The sequence below is a fragment of the Rhinatrema bivittatum genome, chromosome 14 (assembly GCF_901001135.1).
Source record: "Rhinatrema bivittatum chromosome 14, aRhiBiv1.1, whole genome shotgun sequence".
In the NCBI taxonomy this organism is placed as follows: domain Eukaryota; kingdom Metazoa; phylum Chordata; class Amphibia; order Gymnophiona; family Rhinatrematidae; genus Rhinatrema; species Rhinatrema bivittatum.
Window position 1 is genome coordinate 72722246 of NC_042628.1, and position 23056 is coordinate 72745301.

Genomic DNA, 23056 nt, shown 5'->3' on the forward strand with positions numbered 1-23056 from the left:
CAAAAAAGGTTTGGATAAGTTCTTGGAGGAGAAGTCCATTAACTGCTATTAATCAAGTTTACTTAGGGAATAGCCACTGCTATTAATTGCATCAGTAGCATGGGATCTTCTTAGTGTTTGGGTAATTGCCAGGTTCTTGTGGCCTGGTTTGGCCTCTGTTGGAAACAGGATGCTGGGCTTGATGGACCCTTGGTCTGACCCAGCATGGCAATTTCTTATGTTCTTAGTATTTTTCCAACCAACAAAACTGGCTACCAGTATTGTGAATATGCAATGGTCATAGGCTTCCACAGCTAGGCTGCAATAGTTACAAAATTACAAGAAAGAGTAATGCTCCAAATCAGTTATACACATCTTCCCCTTGGATAGGAGAAGAAAATCCTCTCCATTTACTGCAATAAAGACTCATTTTTACTCACTTCAAACACTATTTCTCCCCTTTTTTTGTAGACCATAGTTTCACAGTCTTAGCATAATGCATACCACATCAGTACTCACTCCCTGGGTATCTAATAATTCTATTCATTCTCAAAGAAACCGTGTAACTCTTCAGAAGTTTCTTCTGATGCCCATCAAGCAATAGCAAAGGACTTCTCCAGTGTCCTCATTCAAACCTGCGCCTCGGGGACTCAGGTTGGGTCTCCTGGTTCTTTCCTCTTGAGGAGGCGTTCACTGAAGGCGGCACACCTCAGTTTATATGACTTTGGATTTTTGAGTCTTTCTGTGCTAGATTTGCGAAACGCTGGCCATCATGGGTGCGGTATTGCAGTCTTCACTTAAGCGAGCAGAAAAGAAATGGGAGCAGAAGAAAAGAACTCTTTGCAAAGTTAAGTTCTTTATTATAATGTAAAAAGAACAAAATAATACACTTTGAAATATAAGGCCACAGTTTTCACAATTAAGCTTGGTTTGGTTGGAGGTTTTTGACCCACGATTAGAAGTGGCTGTAATCATTAACCAATAGACATCAACGTGTTTCTGAGGTCTTTTACTCCTGTTTATAAATTGATGTAAGATGTACAAAGATTCAGCAAATAATTGATTCTGTACACAAGCATTGAGTAGAAGAAACATTTTTTTCCTTGGTCCCCTTGAAGAGAAACCCCTCTCTGCCTTGGGTTTTTCCCTTTGATGGGGTAGAAGAGAGACCACCCTCAGTGAACCCACTCCTCATATGGGTTCCCTCCAACTCCTCCCATCAAATCGTAAGCCCCAGCATTTTATACTGGAGGAACGCTCCCTGCACAATACTTCTCTTCCCATTCTTCTGAAAGAATATTCCTATATAAACTCTTATCCCTGCTTCCTACATATCCCGCCATGCAATGCGTCTTGTAATTTTACCAGAAATAGTGCCATCTAGTGGCTGTTTAAAATACCACACTTTCCATACTATCTACTGAGCAGAGGCTGACAGGTTCTGCTCTCCTATAGTATATCCATACCCCCCACTGATGTCACAAGTCCATTAGCTGCTTCCATGAATAGATTAGGTAGCCTCCCCCATCCAGAGTCCTTTCCAAGGATTTGTTAGTGACAAAAAATGGCTCCTTCTTTGGAGACCCACACATGACTAACATAATCCTCATTTCTATGGTCTCGCCCCTCCCCCATGTCAGAGAAGGGTCTTACTCTGATTCTCCCAGCCCATGCACACCTCAGGTCTTGCTGAGCAAAGAGACAGAGGAAGCACCTTTGATTGCTGCAGAGAACAGCAATTCATTGCCCGCTGGTTTAGTGAAGGAGGAAATACATTCAATGGAAGTTGAGAAATTGTTTCCTGCTACCCAGAGCTGCAGCAACCTTATGTACTTGGTCACCAGTAACTAGGAAGGCTGGACTGGAGACTCAGACAGACCTGGACCGGTTTTCTTTTGATTCTCACTTCTGCTAACAAATTTGACAACAGATTTGCAGGCAAGTGTTGTAGATTAGGCGCAGGACGAGGCAGACATGACGTCAATCTGATAAGTCTTCGTGGACAGGTCACATGATGTCTTGTGGTGATTTGGTTTTTCACCAGCTAGAAGCTGAACTGATCTAAAGGAGGAAGACTTTGCTGGCGGACACTGACTTTTGTATAGTATTGCTTTATTCCGTAGACCTGACTAACTATCAAATTTACTTTATTATAATGTTTGGTGCTAAGGACACCTTAGAGCACAGAGCCATAATGTGAGCAATGTGTGAGATTCACTGTGGGGCATTCAGTAAATGTAAGGAAGGAAGCGAGAAAGAGCCGAGGAGGAGAGAATAGAGGGAAGGGGAGGAGGAGAGAAGAAAGAGATTTAACTCCAGGAGTGAATCTGGCAGTCCCAGTGAGGGCACAGCCTTTGGCACCGTGGATCGCAAGATGCTTTTAACCCGGTTTAGATTCTATGGTGTCGCGGGCAGAGCCCTTAAGGGGATAATTTTATCAAAGTCTGTATAAATCACAGACGTTTGCTTTGGAAACTCCCATAGACAATTACACCTGTTAGTTATTATGTGTGGGTAGTTTTGCATGAAAATTTGCACACATACTTTTAGAAGTAAGGTTTGCATGTCGTGTGGGCAATTTAATAAAATGCTATTTCTGCTGTTAAAGCACCGAGAGAATAAATGTAGAACCCATTGCTGGGGATTAAGCAGGGCTTTACCAGCAGAAACAGGAGTTTAGGAAAGTGCCCGAGCGCCGTGCAGGTAACAGTACTCATGTAGGACCCCGATGCTCGCACGTTTCCCAGCAGTAGGGGCAGCCATCCCTGAGGTCAAGCTCGGGACTATGCGCATACTTTTGAATTGTCCAAGTTTTGATTTTTCAAAAGGAAATGCACAGTTTTTGTCACAAAAGTTAACTGCATCAATTAGCGGCTGTCAATGTGTGCAGCCAGTTCTCCTGAGCTCATCTTCAAAGAGAAAGCAAGCACTGCATCACACCTGTATTATTAAATACTCATTTTTGGAAGTGAAGTGGAGGATGAGACCAACAAGATAATATTTATGGCTTTTTTCTGTTGCATTATCTCTGGTCTTCCTGAATTTTCTCCTGCCTTGGAGAGTTAAGGTGGGGGAGGGGCATTTATCTGCAGTAACCATTAAATGAATGTTGAAACCATGCTGACAGCTGCAACAGATTTCTCAAGGTGGATGACTCGCTCTCTTCCTGAGCTCTCTGTCTCACTGGCTGTTTCTCTCATTCTCTTGACTCTGGATTGCACACAGACAACCTGAGGATTCCTCTGCCCCTGGAGGGTCATTTCTCCTTCTAAGCCTGATTGACAGTGCTGCCCCCTACGGGCAGGGCAGCATGGAGCTCCTGCAGAGTCTTCTCCCGCTCACTCTGCTGCAAGGTAAAGCCTCCCAGGATTCATTAATAACACTGATCGGTGTTTCTTTATTCTTGCATCTATTTCTGTAGGATATTCTTCCTTTTCCTAGGAAAGGGATAAGGTTTAAATTGCAGTCCGTGGGTCTGGCAGTGGGGACAGGGGATATAAATCTGGGAACTGGAGGATACCTAGCAATAAGTACTGTACTGTAGGTGGAAAAGCAGAATGCCCATATCCAGGGGGGCGAACTGATCCAGTCCTAGTCCATCACATACATGGGTTGGAGTCCTGGGTTCCCCAAGAAAAAACAAGATTATAAATGTCTCCAACACTAATAGAGCTCCTAGAAAGGCACTACAGAGCCAAAAGCTAAAGAGTGTGGACAGAGGGTGAATGGGCTCTGAGGGGATAATAGGCAGGACAATATTCAAAGCATTTCTCATGAGTAAACTGCCTTTTACTGACAGAAATAAAATCCAGCTGAAATTCCTGTCCCACCCCCCATGTGGGTAAAACTGCCTGCGATGGTCATAATGTGGGTACCTGCACCTGCTGCCAAGAAAGGGGCGGGGCTAGGTCAGGGAGGGGCGGGACAGGCAGAGCTGTCATTTTGCCTCCTTTCCTGTAGGTACATTTGCAGCTGCCTTCAAGCCCGGTGAAAATGAAAGCTTTGAAAACGGTGTCCCATTGTTAGGGTCTTCCTGATTTTCAGAGAGAAACCCCACATGGGGTTTTGCCATGACCATGGGCTTGCAGGCCTGCAGGGATAATGTCCTCATCGGCCTGCAAGCCCTGCAGACTGTCTGATAACTGCCCTGACAAGGACCATACTCGGACATGTGTGACTCCTGCCAGGTTTCTCTAACGTTTTATCGGTAGGAACTTTCCAGCAATAGGAGGTCCCAGAGGACGTATACGAGATCATAAGTAAAGGAAGGTCCTTCCCCAAGAAGGAGATGGGTTGTGGAGGTCTGGAGGATGTATATATGATGGCTCCCATGACTCATATGCAGGAGTTGTAGCCTCTGGTGAACAGGCTGCAGAGTAAATTTGTTTCTGATCCACTGGAGAAAGCACTAGAAGCTCCTTCCAGGAAGGACTTTGGGTCATCTGGGAGACTAAGGACTCCTTTTCCATCTTCTTGGGGAAGCTCCCTGCCAGAGGTGTGGTTAAAGGAGGAGTTCTTTTTTTCCCATTTTTCACTGGGATCTGGATTAAGAACAGGGCCTTGATGGGAGCCTGAAAGGACAGCATCTCTGCTGGACTGTGCTCAAGTAATGTGAGAAGAACTGTGAGTAACAACTTTGAAGATTTTGTGAAGCTTCTAAGTGTTTTTGGTATTTTGGACTGTTGATTTTTCTGTCTTTTCCTGAACTCTGTTTCTTTTTGGCGTTTTAATAAATCTTCCTGTGTTGCCCATAACAGCATCTGAGATGAGGGAATCCAGATGTCAGGTGCAACAGGACTCATGGCAGACAAGATGGGGAATAATGTTTAATCTCGTCTCAGCTTCCTTCCCAGGCTCGCTCTCTCAGACGTGGTCAGTCTGGATGCCGAGCTCCATCCAGGCCCTGAAGGGTTCCTGTGTGGAGATCCCCTGCACATTCACCCACCCCCAACCTTACAATGCCTCAGAGGGGTTCCACATCGTCTGGTACCTGAAGAGACTCAACAGCTACCCTGAGGTCTACAACAGCAGGGGCTCTGGAAGGGTGGAGAGACCATTTCAGGGTCGCACAGAAATGATAGGGGACATAAAGAAAAAGACATGCTCACTAAAGATAAACAATGTGACAGCGGAGGACAAAGAAGTGTATTACGTGCGCATCAACCCTGAAACCAACAGTTATCAATCTGGGAATGGCAGCACCCAACTGAAAATTTCAGGTAAAAAAAAAAATCTTCATTCAGTACAGATGAATGGCAGCCCTCATAGTAAGGAATAGGTACAAGCACGGGCAGCGGCAATGCAAGCTTCCCACACACACATTGCTCACCACAAAACAGGTACAGTACAGGAAGCAGCAATGCAAACTTCCTTCACACACGCACTGCCTGATGGGAAGGCAAGATGGCTGTTGACTTTGGTGGTCAGAAGGATGCTGGACAAGCTAAGGGAGGAAAGATGTGCCATTTGAAAAAGGGAATTGGAAGTATAGCCCTGGCTCCTTCTTTCACATGAGATAAGTGTGGAGGGGCAGAGGGAGGTGTTCTTGTCCACAGTGAGAAACAGGAAGAATATTCTCCAAGATCCATTGTTTGAGGAACAATATAATTCATATCCTAGTATATCTTCACTAAAATGCTATACACTTGTTTATTGCTCCAAACGAATATCCTTTTACTCTAGCTAGATAGTAGATTTTATCTATCTATCTATTTATTTATTTATTTTAAATCTTTTGTATACCGCTTATACAAAGTTAGATCTAGGCAATTTACATACTGTAAACATACATAGTTAAAACAGAAAATAAATACTCAAAAGTTTACATTTATGACATCGGACTGGGTATGCATTTAAGACGAATTAATAATAAGATTTAAAAAATATATCAATTAGAGGGTGATGTGCTGAAAGGGATGGAGCACAGATGGGTTTTTAATTTTTTTCTGAATTCTTTGGGATTGGTCAGGAGTCTTAAGGTTGCAGGAATGGAGTTCCAAAGAGATGGGCCCGCTACTGAGGAGGCTCGCTTCCTTGTTAGTTCAAGCCTGGCTATTTTGACTTTGGGACTTGAAGGAGATTTTTATCAGTTGAACGTAGGTGGCGTGGAGGTTGGTATAATCATAATGAAGTGCATCGCCAAATGGCAGAGGGGTTACGGATTACATTGAAAATCAGCATCAGAATTTTATAGTGGATGCGTTGTCGAATTGGGAGCTAATGAAGATTGAGGAGAACTGGGGTGATCTGTTCTCTGAATTTGATGTTTGTGAGGAGATGGGATGCAGCATTTTGAATTAGTTGTAAGAGATGGATCGTTGAGTCTGGGAGGCCTGTATTTAGTGAATTACAATAGTCTAGACCGGAAAGTACAAGAGCTTGTAGAACAGTCCGGAAGTCAGCAGGGTATAGTAGAAGCTTTAATCTTTTAAGAAGGTTGAGTTTGTAAAAGGAAGTTTTGGCAACTTTAGCAATGTTGATGGACATAAATAAATTGGAGTCAAGAATAACTCCTAGGTTGCGAGCCTGATTGGTAATGGGTATTATGTGATTGTCAAAGCTGAGGTATGGGGGTAGACAACAAGAGGAGTGGGGAATAGTTGATAGATGTAAGATTTCAGTTTTAGTAGCATTCAATTTTAAACGGTTATGTGAAAGCCATGTCTTAATGGTCTCTAAGTATAATGTAGTTAAAGATAGTGTGTGGGACCAGGAGGAAATGTAGGGTATGAGAAGTTGTATGTCAGCTGCATATATTTTAAAGTCTATGCCTAGACCAGTTAATATGTGGCAAAGGGGAAGTAGATAAATGTTGAATAATATGGCGGACAGAGAGGAGCCTTGCGGGACTCCAGAGGTTGTACTGTAGCAGTCTGAGGAATATGTACCGAAGTTAATGTGCTGGGGGTGGTTGGAAATGAATGAAATAAACCATTGAAGGACTATATCCTAATACCAATGAACTGTAAATTGATGAAGAGAATATTGTGATTTAAAGTGTCAAAAGCTGGGCTCTGGTAGAATTGGACCTGTGATTTATTTATTTATTTATTTATTTATTTATTTAAAATATTTTCTATACCGTCATTAAGTTATTTACCATCATAACAGTTTACAGGCAGGCACAAATAGGCAAAACAAATGTAAGTACGTAACAGAGGTGCCAATAGATAACCGGTAACATATAATTCCATACAATATCTATTTGAATCATGTCATATAATGTCCATTGAATACATGTCTCATGGTTAGCTTACATGGTGAGTTTGGGGGGTGGTGGGTTGAGAAAAGTTGGTGAGGTGAAAGGTGTGGCTAGAACTGAGATGAAGGGAGGGGTAGGGTAGGGGGGAGCAGAGTTGGGTGCTTTATGGGAGAGGGTCAGTTCATGTATAAGCCTGCTTCTACGACGGAATGGGTGCCCCTGGCTTCATTGGGAGTGCTTTCCATGTCCATCGCCCTGGCCCGCGGGCTCTCTACCTGGGTGGTGGCCTCCACAAAAGGACTGCTGTTGTCCCGGGGCTGACCTAGACCCGAAGAAGCTGAAGGCCTACCAGCGCGAAATCTGCAAGAGTCTCGAAACCGAGCTCGAGGAGGAAAAACCTTCCCTGTAGGTTTCCTATCCTCCGGTAACCGGTTGCCCTTGGATTCCCCAAGTAATTTTACCAATTGGTCCAGGTCCTCCCCGAAGCAAAGCTTTCCCTTAAAGGGGAGGTTACAAAGCTGAGACTTGGAAGACAAATCTGCCGACCAATTTCGCAACCAGAGGAGTCTACAAGCTGTGAGCTGCGAGGGCAGATGAGGCAAAATATTTGCCACGTGACCAATGCACCCAGGGCTGGCGTAAAGGTATGCCACGCTCAAGGGCTCATTGAAAAAAAAACCGAAAAACCCTGCTTTCTGTGAATCCTAATAGTATTGTCATGATACTAAGTAGGAGGAAACAAAGAAAGCAGATTTTAGGGGTGTGCATTCGTTTCCTATGTATTGGTAATCCGCAACATATAGGGCCATATTCGTTGTATTCGTGGGGAAGCGAAACTTATCGCGATTCCCCACGAATACAACGAATCTTCACTGAATTATTCGGCCGTCTAAAGGAGCGAATTTAAACAAACCCCCCACCCTCCTGACCCCCCCAAGACTTACCAAATCTCCCTGGTGGTCCAACGGGGGGTCCGGGAGCCATCTCCTGCACTCACGCCCTCAGCTGCCGGTATTCAACATGGTGCCGATAGGCTTTGACCTTACCATGTGACAGGGACTGACCAATGGCACCGGTAGCCCCTGTGACATAGTAAGGGCAAAGGCTATCGGCGCCATTTTGAATACTGGCAGCCGACGGCCCAAGTGCAGGAGATTGCTCCCGGACTCCCGCTGGACCACCAGGGACTTTTGGCAAGTCTTGTGGGGGTCAGGAGGGTCCCACAAGACTGCATTCGGCAAGGGGGGCCCCCGATACATTCATGTGTTAATTCTTATTCGTTTCCCGGCTAAAATTGAATTAACTACAACCCCCCACCCTCCTGACCCCCCCAAGACTTACCAAAACTCCCTGGTGGTCCAGCAGGGGGTCCAGGAGCCATCTCCTGCACTCGCACCCTTGGCTGCCGGTATTCAAAATGGCATCGATAGCCTTTGACCTTACTATGTCAGGGGCGCCGGCCATCCATTGCTCCTATCACGTGACAGTGGCTGACCAATGGCACCAGTAGCCCCTGTGACATAGTAAGGTCAAAGGCTATCGGCACCATTTTGAATACCGGCAGCTGAGGGTGTGAGTGCAGGAGATGGCTCCCGGACCCCCTGCTGGACCATCAGGGAGTTTTGGTAAGTCTTGGGGGGGGTCAGGAGGGTGGGGGGTTGTAGTTAATTCAATTTTAGCCAGAAAACAAATAAAAATTAACGCATGAATGTATCAGGGGCCCCCCTTGCCGAATGCAACGTATCTGCCCCCGACGAATACGAATCCCGAATGCAACGTATGGCATCCCTCTGCACATCCCTAGCAGATTTAAGTAAAAAAAAAAAGTTTTGAAAAAAAAATTTCTGGATGCCCATTATACACACACAAGATACATGGTCCAGGCATTGTATCTTGTGCGTGTATATGCCTGAGACACGCGCTGTATCAAGAGACAAGTACAAAATGCCTTCTCTGTATTAAATACTGAAGAAGTTCTTGAGAAAGAGATTGAAGTGTTATCTGGAAAGAAAGAAGAAACCCAATGCATACAGAAATTCCATAATATAATCAGCAACCAAAAGAAAAAGCTCACTATGCTGGGTGACATCAGAGGCACTAATCTGGGAACTCTCAGCGAGGGAAACACTACAGTTAAAAACCTCCCAGGATCATCGGCCAGCAGAATTGCTATTCAAACAGTCATTTACAGTAGGGCATTAGAATGTCACCCCCCAAATACAAATACAAATGCAATAAAAAAAAGGCAAAGTGGATAACAAAAGTCAGCTAAATAAGTCACACAGAGAGTCCAAAAAAAACCCATTAACCTGTACCAGAACAGCTGGAAAGCTATGTGCACAAATGCTCGTAGTTTGGGTAATAAAATCCCAGACCTGCAATCCCTAATGGTGGAGGCAGATTTGGACATTGTTGCTGTCACGGAGACATGGTTCACGGATTCTCATGATTGGGATACTACCATACAGGGATATAACTTATTAAGAAAGGACAGAGAGGACAGAAAAGGGGGAGGAGTGGCTCTTTATGTCAAAAACAATATCCAAGCATCCGAGCTGCAGGGAAGATGGGGCAAAGAAGAAGCTTTATGGGCCGTCCTAAAAAAAAGATGAGGGGACATCCATTTTTATTGGCGTGGGGTACAGGCCTCCAAATCAAATGGAAGTACTAGACAGAGATCTGATTGAAGACATTCAAAAGATGAGTAAGAAGGGAGAAGTGGTGATTGTTGGAGATTTTAATCTACCGGACGTAAACTGGAGAATCCCTTCTGCGGAATCTAACAGTAGCAGAGAGATAGTGGATGCCCTGCAAGTAGCTTTGTTCAAACAAATGGTAATGGAACCCACGAGGGAAGGAGCTATTAGAGGTGTGAATCGTGTGCCCTATCGTCTTAACGATCGAAATCGTCTGGCAGGAGAAGAAAATTGTGTTTGGCACGAGGGCACAGGGGCATTTTATGACATAAATCACCCCTCTTGTAGTGCAGTCAGACTGTGAGTAAAGCTTAAAGACACGCCCTGTCAATGGATGTGTAAACTCTGAAAACGTGTCTGTGTGGCTGCACATTAAACAGTGTCCACATGGTCTATGAAGGCCCCTCTCACTAGACGGATACCCTAATTGGAGAGGTGCCGTGTGTACAAGCCGGTCCCGTAAATTTCTCCCTCGCCTAAATGTAAAGCGAAGGGGACCTTGAAACAATTCTGTTAGCGCTAATGCTGACCAATGACGCCTGATCATATTTGCTATCGTTCTTCCTACAATCGAGAAGGGCAGGATACAATTATTGGCCGTGTCTTCTGAACTGGGAGGTGACAGGAGAAGCCATTCCCGGTGTGTATATAAGGCTCGTTTATATGCCTTTTTTATCACCCTTGTTGGATAACCTCGATCCAGAAAACGAGCCGTCATGAGCTGGGCTTGGGTGATAAACTCAACTCGAGTGGTACTGGCCCGTAGGTATATTATTTAGGTATATATATTACATTTGGGACATTGTCTTTTTTAAAAGTATTGGGGCAAAGTTAACTATCTGGGAATATTATTTAGTGTGTTTGTGCCTTTAATAGTCAGAAAGGCAGTGAATAAACAAGTTAGACTGTTTGTATTTTTAAATAGTCAGTCAATAAGGTAGCTAGTAAGCAGTAGGTAGTGTGTTTATTTTTAAAAGTCTGCAGAACTGAGTGTTCTGCAGACTTTTAAAGAACTGAGTGTTTGTATTTAATACAAACTGAGTGTTTGTATTGAAAAAAAAAACCCACCAAAAAAAAAAACCCAACCCAAAAAGTAGCCAGAAGCTAGAAATAAGCTAGGAGCAGTGTATACCTAAGTAAAAAAGTTGAATAGTTCAGCTCAGTTACTCACCTTGGAAAGGTGTTGAGGTAGTGTGATTGGGTTTGAATAGGGACCAACATTTGCTAATCAAGAGAGCAGTGAATCACTCTGGCTGACTAACTGAAGTTAGACTGTTTGGATTTTCAATGCGTGGATGAGACGATGGTGCAAGGAAGAGGGATTCAGTTTTGTTAGGAACTGGGGAACCTTTTGGGGAAGGGTGAGTCTCTTCCGAAGGGATGGGCTCCACCTTAACCAGGGTGGAACCATGCTGGCGCTAACCTTTAAAAAGGACATAGAGCAGCTTTTAAACTAGAACAAAGGGGAAAGCCGACAGTCACTCAGCAGCGCATGGTTTGGAGAGAGGTATCTTCAAAGGATACTAATGATGCATTAGAATTAGGGCATCCCGACAGTGAGGTTCCAATAATTAGAAAAGTAGTCCAAGTACCTGTAACTAAAAACTCACCTGAGCTAAAAAATTCTAACTTATCCTTATCAATTAAAAAGCAGAATGAAAATACAAACAAAAAACAAACTTTGAAATGTTTGTATACTAATGCCAGAAGTCTAAGAAGTAAGATGGGAGAATTAGAATGTATAGCAGTGAATGATACCAAATTCTGACCCGGATAGAGTCCATTGAGACCTACGCGTGAGACCTGTGCAGGCAACCATTCAACATTCACTGACTAAACGTGCAAGGAGGTTGTAACCCCTGATGAAAGGTCCTGGAACGGACCTGAAACGCGGCTGCGTCGGTGACCTATCATGGATATCAGATAAGTCGGGATGTTGAAAGAGCTTATGTGTTAAGCCTAGTGAAAATCTTTTATGCCTTCTGGGTTGATCACAATTCTCAACAGAATTAACATCATTCATTAATACCCTTTTTTTGGGATCCATCATAGTTTTGCCGGGACATTTACAATTACTGCCTCAAAGCTGTTGGAGGAAAGTGTTTTCACCTTTGGTAATAGTAAAAAAAAGTATTTTTAACACATACACTTGAAAATGTTAACACTTGGTGTTCATCACATCTAGAAAAAACATCGGATGGAGGAGGTCCATTTATGATTATAATCTAGAGCCATATTACCCCGTGTGGGGATTTATGACACCAATATATGAAACGTTCCTTCCTCTGTCTTAAATATTTTTTCTTGAATTTTCCAGTTTACATACCATTTTTGAATTGATTATGAAGACTGTTTAAATTGTTTACTCTTATTTGAGATTCAGAAGGTTAACAAGTAGTGGATTATATACACATACAAAATTTTTTTTATAAATAATTTATGACAGAGGATTTGTTTGTGGTATCCTAGCAGTGAATGATGACATAGACTTAATTGGCATCTCAGAGACATGGTGGAAAGAGGATAACCAATGGGACAGTGCTATACCGGGGTACAAATTAAATCGCAATGACAGAGAGGAGCACCCGGGAGGAGGTGTGGCGCGGCGCTTTATGTCCGGGATGGCATAGAGTCCAACAGGATAAACATCCTGCATGAGACTAAATACAAAATTGAATCTTTATGGGTAGAAATCCCTTGTGTGTCGGGGAAGACTATAGTGATAGAGGTATACTACCGTCCACCTGGTCAAGATGGTGAGACGGACAGTGAAATGCTAAGAGAAATTAGGGAAACTAACCAAATTGGTAGTGCGGCAATAATGGGAGACTTCAATTACCCCAATATTGACTGGGTAAATGTATCATCGGGACACGCTAGAGAGATAACGTTCCTGGATGGAATAAACGATAGCTTTATGGAGCAATTGGTTCAGGAACCGACGAGAGAGGGAGCAATTTTAGATCTAATTCTCAGTGGAGCACAGGAATTGGTGAGAGAGGTAATGGTGGTGGGGCCGCTTGGCAATAGTGATCATAATATGATCAAATTATGCCTGCTGATTTTGTACTGTGCACTATCATGTATATATGTATAGTTATAGTTACAGTTCATTGCATCTACCCATTGATGTTTGTTATTTGTAAGGGCTCCTCCCAAAAGTTAATTATATTATTCCTAGTTCACTAATTTATCTGTTATATGTAAGGGCTCCGCCCAAAAGTTTTCGTTTTATTGTAAACCGATGCGATGTGCGAACGGACATCGGTATAGAAGAGATGTTAAATAAATAAATAAATAAATAAATAAATTTGATTTAATGACTGGAAGAGGAACAGTGTGCAAATCCAAGGCTCTCGTGCTAAACTTTCAAAAGGGAAACTGATAAAATGAGAAAAATTGTTGGAAAAAAACTGAAAGGAGCAGCTACAAAAGTAAAAATTGTCCAAGAGGCGTGGTCATTGTTAAAAAATACCATTCTAGAAGCACAGTCTAGATGTATTCCACACATTAAGAAAGGTGGAAAGAAGGCAAAACGATTACCGGCATGGTTAAAAGGGGAGGTGAAAGAAGCTATTTTAGCCAAAAGATCTTCATTCAAAAATTGGAAAAAGGATCCAACAGAAGAAAATAGGATAAAGCATAAACGTTGGCAAGTTAAAGGTAAGACATTGATAAGACAGGCTAAGAGAGAATTTGAAAAGAAGTTGGCTGTAGAGGCAAAAACTCACAGTAAAAACTTTTTAAAATATATCCGAAGCAGAAAGCCTGTGAGGGAGTCAGTTGGACCGTTAGATGATCGAGGGGTTAAAGGGGCACTTAGAGAAGATAAGGCCATCGCGGAAAGATTAAATGATTTCTTTGCTTCGGTGTTTACTGAAGAGGATGTTGGGGAGGAACCAGTAATGGAGAAGGTTTTCATGGATAATGATTCAAATGGACTGAATCAAATCACAGTGAACCTAGAAGATGTGGTAGGCCTGATTGACAAACTGAAGAGTAGTAAATCACCTGGACTGGATGGTATACACCCCAGAGTTCTGAAGGAACTAAAAAATGAAATTTCAGACCTATCATTAAAAATTTGTAACCTATCATTAAAATCATCCATTATACCTGAAGAATGGAGGATAGCAAATGTAACCCCAATATTTAAAAAGGGCTCCAGGGGCGATCCGGGAAACTACAGACCAGTTAGCCTGACTTCAGTGCCAGGAAAAATAGTGGAAAGTGTTCTAAACATCAAAATAACAGAACATATAGAAAGACATGGTTTAATGGAACAAAGTCAGCATGGCTTTACCCAGGGCAAGTCTTGCCTCACAAATCTGCTTCACTTTTTTGAAGGAGTTAATAATCACGTGGATAAAGGTGAACCGGTAGATATAGTATACTTGAATTTTCAGAAGGCGTTTGACAAAGTTCCTCATGAGAGGCTTCTAGGAAAAGTAAAAAGTCATGGGATAGGTGGCGATGTCCTTTTCTGGATTGCAAACTGGCTAAAAGACAGGAAACAGAGAATAGGATTAAATGGACAATTTTCTCAGTGGAAGGGAGTGGACAGTGGAGTGCCTCAGGGATCTGTATTGGGACCCTTACTTTTCAATATATTTATAAATGATCTGGAAAGAAATATGACGCGTGAGATAATCAAATTTGCAGATGACACAAAATTGTTCAGAGTAGTTAAATCACAAGCAGATTGTGATATATTGCAGGAAGACCTTGTGAGACTGGAAAATTGGGCATTCAAATGGCAGATGAAATTTAATGTGGTTAAGTGCAAGGTGATGCATATAGGGAAAAATAACCCATGCTATAATTACACAATGTTGGGTTCCATATTAGGTGCTACAACCCAAGAAAGAGATCTAGGCGTCATAGTGGATAACACATTGAAATCGTCCGTTCAGTGTGCTGCGGCAGTCAAAAAAGAAAACAAAATGTTGGGAATTATTAGAAAGGGAATGGTGAATAAAACGGAAAATGTCATAATGTCTCTGTATCGCTCCATGGTGAGACCGCACCTTGAATACTGTGTACAATTGTGGTCGCCGCATCTCAAAAAAGATATAATTGCGATGGAGAAGGTACAGAGAAGGGCAACCAAAATGATAAGGGGAATGGAACAGCTCCCCTATGAGGAAAGACTGAAGAGGTTAGGACTTTTCAGCTTGGAGAAGAGACGGCTGAGGGGGGATATGATAGAGATGTTTAAAATTATGAGAGGTCTAGAACGGGTAGATGTGAATCGGTTATTTACTCTTTCGGATAGTAGAAAGACTAGGGGGCACTCCATGAAATTAGCATGGGGCACATTTAAAACTAATCGGAGAAAGTTCTTTTTTACTCAACGCACAATTAAACTCTGGAATTTGTTGCCAGAGGATGTGGTTAGTGCAGTTATTATTAGGGATGTGAATCGTGTTCCATATCGTCTTAACGATAGAAATCTTGTGGCAGGGCAAGAAAATCGTGTTAGGCACGATTTTTTAGTTAAAAAATCGTTAAAAATCGTTTTTTCCGATTAGTGCGCACTAACAGAAAATGATACAATTTGACACTTTTCAGGTCAGTTAAGGTCAGTTTAGGAATGAATATGTATTCCTATTGGCTGCCCTTTTATTTATTCATGTTACCAAGGTTCCCACTGACAATATATGGGGGATGGGAAATGGAAACGGTTGGTAGCTTGACAAAAAAAGTAATGTGATCAGTCAATGTGACTAGAACTTGTGCCCTAACCGTGATACCAGGGGTGTTGTGATCTTCCTGCACACAGTGCCCTAACCCTGACACCAGGGGTGTTGTGATCTTCCTGCACACAGTGCCCTATCCCTATTAATACCAGGAGTGTTGTGATCTTCTTGCACACAGTGCCCTAACCCTGGCACCAGGGGTGTTGTGATCTTCATGTACACAGTGCCCTATCCCTATTAATACCAGGAGTGTTGTGATCTTCCTGCACACAGTGCCCTATCCCTAATACCAGGGGTGTTGAGATCTTCCTGCACACAGTGCCCTATTCCTGATACCGGGGGTGTTGTGATCTTCCTGCACACAGTGCCCTATTCCTGATACCGGGGGTGTTGTGATCTTCTTGCACACATCCCGGTATCATGAATAGGGCACTGCATGCAGGAAGATCACAACACTCCTGGTATCAGGAATAGGGCACTGTGTGCAGGAAGATCACAACACCCCTGGTATCAGGGATAGGGCACTGTGTGCAGGAAGATCACAATACCCCAGAGGAGTGAGGGTCAGGCAGCTCCCCCTGTCTGTGAAGCCAGCCTCTCACTAGTAATGCAGGGAGGGAGCTGTCTCAGCCTTCACCATCCTACCCCCCCCCCTCACCCACACACCATTCACTGGCTGGGACATGGGGGAGGGGAGGAGTGAGGGTCAGGCAGCTCCCCCCTGTCTGTGAAGCCAGCCTCTCACTAGTAATGCAGGGAAGGAGCTGTTTCAGCCTCACCATCCTCCCCCCCCCTCACCCACACACCATTCACTGGCTGGGACATGGGGGAGGGGAGGAGTGAGGGTCAGGCAGCTCCCCCCTGTCTGTGAAGCCAGCCTCTCACTAGTAATGCAGGGAAGGAGCTGTTTCAGCCTCACCATCCTCCCCCCCCCCTCACCCACACACCATTCACTAGCTGGGACATGGGGGAGGGGAGGAGTGAGGGTCAGGCAGCTCCCCCCTGTCTGTGAAGCCAGCCTCTCTCTAGTAATGCAGGGAAGGAGCTGTTTCAGCCTCACCATCCTCCCCCCCCCCCCTCACCCACACACCATTCACTGGCTGGGACATGGGGGAGGGGAGGAGTGAGGGTCAGGCAGCTCCCCCCTGTCTGTGAAGCCAGCCTCTCACTAGTAATGCAGGGAGGGAGCTGTCTCAGCCTTCACCATCCTAGGGCACAGGTTCTAGTCATATTGACTGATCACATTACTTTTTTTGTCAACTACCAACAGTTTCCATTTCCCATCCCCCCAACCATCACCTCAGTGGGAACCTTGGTAACATCAATAGATAAGAGGGCAGCCAGCCAATAGGAATACATATTCATTCCTAACTGACCTTTACTGACCTGGAAAGTGTCAATTTGTATCATTTTCTGTTAGTGCGCACTAACACGATTTAATGATTTTTAACGATAAATCGTTAGAATTTCTATCGTATTGTGTTCTATAACGATTTAAGACGATATTAAAATTATCGGACGATAATTTTAATCGTTAAAAAACGATTCACATCCCTAGTTATTATAGCTGTGTTTAAAAAAGGATTGGATAAGTTCTTGGGGGAGAAGTCCATTACCTGCTATTAAGTTCACTTAGAGAATAGCCACTGCCATTAGCAATGGTTACATGGAATGGACTTAGTTTTTGGGTACTTGCCAGGTTCTTATGGCCTGGATTGGCCACTGTTGGAAACAGGATGCTGGGCTTGATGGACCCTTGGTCTGACCCAGTATGGCATTTTCTTATGTTCTTATGTGAGGAGTGAATTAGTAAAAAACAAACATGAGATCCTGTTCCTAAAACAAGTATAGTTCTGTCCAGCACTTTAGTAATGTATGCACTAACAAGTAAAAGTGCATGGATGCACGCGGCCACTTTTGAAAATCCAACTCTGTATTCCTTATGATCCACTCTAGCCCCTTTAACAAGCACCATAGGGATTGTAGAACTGAGTTGTTGATGTGGATGGGCAGCTAGATAGGACGTATGGTCTTTTTCTGCCATCATGTTTTTGTTTCAGACTGCTACTTCTAATATTCCTCACCAGCACTTTTTTTTTGTGTCCTTTTCACCTTACCATACTAGTTTCTGCCCTGGAGGATTTTTCCCTGTGTGATCCTGTTAATGTTTCTGCAGATACCCCACAAAATCTTTCCCTGAGTAATCCCGGAATAATGTCTGAAGGAAAACCAGTCAACATCAGCTGCTCTGCTGAGTACACCTGCGCTTCCAAGCCTCCCACGCTCTCCTGGAACCAATCCGGGGTCAAGATCATCCTCCGTCCGGAAGAACTCTCAGGAGGCAGGTGGAGAATGGTGACCTTGTTGACCTATTCCCCGTCCTACAAGTATCATAAGAAGTCTCTCCAGTGCAAGGCGACCTACCCAAATAAACAAATCTCACAGAAGACCATCACATTCAACATCCTCTGTGAGTAATTACTATAACAATGGATATGGATGGGCTTGATTTATACTGGCTCCTGAGTTCCTAAGCGCACTGTCTAAAACACAGCAAATTTTCAGAGGCTCAAAGTTGAAATTTCCCCTAAATCTAGGCAGCCAAATTTGCCTTTTGGCTGCCTAGATTTAGGGGAAATTTAGGGGAATTTTGCCTTTTGGCTGCCTAGATTTAGGGGAGGGGGGCCTAGTGCCAGTTCCACTAGCAGTGGAACTGGCACTAGGCCCCCCTCCCCCTAGCAACATCTCCGATGCTGGCCAGTGTTTAGCCACTTTAAGGGGGGAATTTTCCCACTCTGGGAACTATTTTACTTTATTTCATGATTGACTACAGAATCATTAAAGAACATCAATGTGGTATAAATAAAAGGCACAAAATACATAAATCCAGCATAAGTAATACAATTTATTTATTTATTTGTTTGTTTTTATATACCGATGTTCACACATGGGTATCACATCGGTTTACATTATAACTTTTTGATAATGTGACGATGGTTATATTATCTTTACATTGTAACATTGTAACATTTTAAAAAACTACATCTATGTATTGCTTTAACAATTATAACATTATAACATTGAATAATATATGCTTAGTTTCTTAACATTATCGTTAAAATGGCTAACGTTAAAGAGATCATATGGATCTTTGTTGGATATGTTATGAGTTCTCTTGGTGAGGTTATAGAGCTAGTTGTTTGGTGTTGGATCCCAGTGGGTTGGGTTAATTGTTGTTGTCAGGATAGGCTTTTCGGAAAAGCCAGGTTTTTAGGGCTTTCTTGAAATTTTGTGATGAAGGTTCTGTTCGGAGTTCTGTTGGTAGTTTGTTCCACAGTGTGTGGCTTACTATTGAAATTGCGCATTCTCACGTAGAGGTGAGGTGTGCCTGTTTAATGGAGGGAATTGTAAGTAGTCCAGTGTTTTTCGAACGCAGGTTTCTTTGAGAGGCGTATGGAAGAAGAGTGTCCTTTAGCAAGTCAGTCTTTACGTTGTTGATGGATTTGTGCATGAGGATAAGGGCTTTATATTGAATTCTGTGGGTTATGGGGAGCCAGTGGAGGTCTTTCAGTATGGGGTGATGTGTGTGGAGCGCTTGCTGTTTGTGAAGGATCTGTCTGTCGCATTTTGCAGTAATTGGAGTGGCTTGAGGGTGGAAGCTGGGAGTCCGAGGAGAATAGAGTTGCAATAGTCGAGTTTAGATAGGATGAGGGCCTGGAGAATTGAACGGTAGTCTTGAGTGAGTAGTAGGGGTTTGATTTTTTTGAGGATTTGAAGCTTGAAATAGCCCTCTTTTATTATTGTATATATGAAGGTTTTCAGATTGAGCTTGGAGTCTAGTGTGATGCCTAGGTCTTTTACAGTTACAACCATTTGGCTTTTGTTTTGAGTGGAAGAATGATCTTGGATATTCCATGTGGGGGGATTGTTAGAGATGTGTAGGATTTCAGTTTTAGAGTGGTTAAGGGTGAGTGATATTTGTGATAGGAGTTTTGTTATTCGAGTAGGAGGGTGTTCTGTAAGTCTTCTTTTGTGGGGAGAAGGATCTGGACGTCATCGGCGTATATAAAGTATTGTAGGTCCAGGTTGGTGAGGAGTTTGCATAGTGGGAGCATGTAAATGTTGAACAGGGTGGAGGAAAGTGATGATCCTTGGGGGATGCTGTGTGAAAGGGGGAACTGTTTTGATTCTTTGTTGTTGAAAGTTACTTTGTAGGATCTGTTAGTTAGGTAGGAGCTTAACCATTTGATTGTGGTGCCATCAAGTCCAATCTCGCTTAGTCTGAATAGGAGGGTGTTGTGGTAGATGGTGTCGAATGCGACGGATATGTCCAGTAGTATAAGAAGGTAAGATTGGCTGGCGTCTAGACCTTTGAGTGCTGAGTTAGCAAGGGTAAGTAGGAGGGTCTCCGTGCTGAGGGTTTTTCTGAATCCGTGTTGCGATGGGTATAGTATTTTTTGGGATTGCAGGTGTTCGGAGAGTTGATGGTTAACAGTTTTTTCCATGATTTTTGCGATGAAGGAGGAGTTCGATATGGGTCTGAAGTTTGTAGGGTTGTTGGAATCAAGGTGTGGTTTTTTTAGTATAGGTTTGATGATGGTGCATTTAAGGGTAAGCAACATAAAACAATAAGTAAACATATTAAATACTAGAAATCAGAATACATAATTTTAAATGTACTCAGGTTCTCAGGCTGTGTATGTATGTACAGGAAATGTTGCCTTCATCAATTTAGAGTAAAACTGACCCTATAGAATCACAATCAGGTAGTCAAAGGTTATCTGCATGCCATCAAAATTATCCTATCTACCATATGACCTACCCACATGAAGAGGATCCTGGCAGAACACCTTCAGGACTCCTCCCTCAAGGACAAGGCACCTCCCTGGTATCGTCACTGGGTCTCTGTCACCCATCAGTGGGGTAGCCTTCTCTCTCTTGTGTATCCTCTGGGACCTACATATGAGCCTTGAGGTTTTGGGGACAGGGATGGGGTAGCCTTCTCTCTCTTGTGTATCCTCTGGGACCTACATATGAGCCTTGAGGTTTTTGGGGACAGGGATGGGGTAGTGTTCTCTCTCTTGTGTATCCTCTGGGACCTACATATGAGCCTTGAGGTTTTTGGGGACAGGGATGGGGTAGCGTTCTCTCTCTTGTGTATCCTCTGGGACCTACATATGAGCCTTGAGGTTTTGGGGACAGGGATGGGGTAGCCTTCTCTCTCTTGTGTATCCTCTGGGACCTACATATGAGCCTTGAGGTTTTGGGGACAGGGATGGGGTAGCCTTCTCTCTCTTGTGTATCCTCTGGGACCTACATATGAGCCTTGAGGTTTTTGGGGACAGGGATGGGGTAGCTGTTCTCTCTCTTGTGTATCCTCTGGGACCTACATATGAGCCTTGAGGTTTTTGGGGACAGGGATGGGGTAGCGTTCTCTCTCTTGTGTATCCTCTGGGACCTACATATGAGCCTTGAGGTTTTGGGGACAGGGATGGGGTAGCGTTCTCTCTCTTGTGTATCCTCTGGGACCTACATATGAGCCTTGAGGTTTTTGGGGACAGGGATGGGGTAGCCTTCTCTCTCTTGTGTATCCTCTGGGACCTACATATGAGCCTTGAGGTTTTTGGGGACAGGGATGGGGTAGCCTTCTCTCTCTTGTGTATCCTCTGGGACCTACATATGAGCCTTGAGGTTTTGGGGACAGGGATGGGGTAGCCTTCTCTCTCTTGTGTATCCTCTGGGACCTACATATGAGCCTTGAGGTTTTTGGGGATAGGGATGGGGTAGCCTTCTCTCTCTTGTGTATCCTCTGGGACCTACATATGAGCCTTGAGGTTTTGGGGACAGGGATGGGGTAGCCTTCTCTCTCTTGGGTATCCTCTGGGACCTACATATGAGCCTTGAGGTTTTTGGGGACAGGGATGGGGTAGCCTTCTCTCTCTTGTGTATCCTCTGGGACCTACATATGAGCCTTGAGGTTTTTGGGGACAGGGATGGGGTAGCCTTCTCTCTCTTGTGTATCCTCTGGGACCTACATATGAGCCTTGAGGTTTTTGGGGACAGGGATGGGGTAGCCTTCTCTCTCTTGGGTATCCTCTGGGACCTACATATGAGCCTTGAGGTTTTGGGGACAGGGATGGGGTAGCCTTCTCTCTCTTGTGTATCCTCTGGGACCTACATATGAGCCTTGAGGTTTTTGGGGACAGGGATGGGGTAGCCTTCTCTCTCTTGTGTATCCTCTGGGACCTACATATGAGCCTTGAGGTTTTGGGGACAGGGATGGGGTAGCCTTCTCTCTCTTGTGTATCCTCTGGGACCTACATATGAGCCTTGAGGTTTTGGGGACAGGGATGGGGTAGCCTTCTCTCTCTTGTGTATCCTCTGGGACCTACATATGAGCCTTGAGGTTTTGGGGACAGGGATGGGGTAGCCTTCTCTCTCTTGTGTATCCTCTGGGACCTACATATGAGCCTTGAGGTTTTTGGGGACAGGGATGGGGTAGCCTTCTCTCTCTTGTGTATCCTCTGGGACCTACATATGAGCCTTGAGGTTTTTGGGGACAGGGATGGGGTAGCCTTCTCTCTCTTGTGTATCCTCTGGGACCTACATATGAGCCTTGAGGTTTTTTGGGGACAGGGATGGGGTAGCCTTCTCTCTCTTGTGTATCCTCTGGGACCTACATATGAGCCTTGAGGTTTTGGGGACAGGGATGGGGTAGCCTTCTCTCTCTTGTGTATCCTCTGGGACCTACATATGAGCCTTGAGGTTTTTGGGGACAGGGATGGGGTAGCCTTCTCTCTCTTGTGTATCCTCTGGGACCTACATATGAGCCTTGAGGTTTTGGGGACAGGGATGGGGTAGCCTTCTCTCTCTTGTGTATCCTCTGGGACCTACATATGAGCCTTGAGGTTTTTGGGGACAGGGATGGGGTAGCCTTCTCTCTCTTGTGTATCCTCTGGGACCTACATATGAGCCTTGAGGTTTTTGGGGACAGGGATGGGGTAGCCTTCTCTCTCTTGTGTATCCTCTGGGACCTACATATGAGCCTTGAGGTTTTTGGGGACAGGGATGGGGTAGCCTTCTCTCTCTTGTGTATCCTCTGGGACCTACATATGAGCCTTGAGGTTTTGGGGACAGTCCATCCACTATATCAGATTAAATACAGTTTGAACATTCTCATGGCTGGGATTAGAGCACTGAGGTAGAGCCAGGCTTGCTTTTTATTATTCACTGTGAGGCAGATTTTCAAAGAGGTACGTGCGTAAGATAGGCGCGTACCCCCCGAAAACCTGCCCCAAGTTCCCCCTGCGCGTGCCGAGCCTATGTTGAATAGGTTCGGCGGCGCGTGCAAGCCCCGGGACGCACGTAAGTCCTGGGGATTTCCCGGGGGGGCATGTCGGGGGCGTGGCGTGGTGGCGCATCATTCGGAGGCGGGGCCGCGGGCGTGGTTCTGGCCTGGGAGCTGTTTCGGGGGCCAGGCC

At 44.3% G+C, this 23056-nt stretch overlaps 1 protein-coding gene across 1 annotated transcript in view; it reads left to right on the forward strand.

The window, feature by feature from the left end:
• The first annotated feature begins 3207 nt into the window (after positions 1-3207).
• The window catches only part of LOC115076260 (sialoadhesin-like), an 81565-nt gene continuing 61716 nt past the window's right edge, over positions 3208-23056 (forward strand). The window contains exons 1-3 of the mRNA XM_029577510.1: positions 3208-3332; positions 4821-5198; positions 17752-18045. Coding sequence (XP_029433370.1) covers positions 3290-3332; positions 4821-5198; positions 17752-18045 — 715 coding nt within the window. The 5' untranslated portion in view covers positions 3208-3289. The remainder of the gene's footprint in view (positions 3333-4820; positions 5199-17751; positions 18046-23056) is intronic.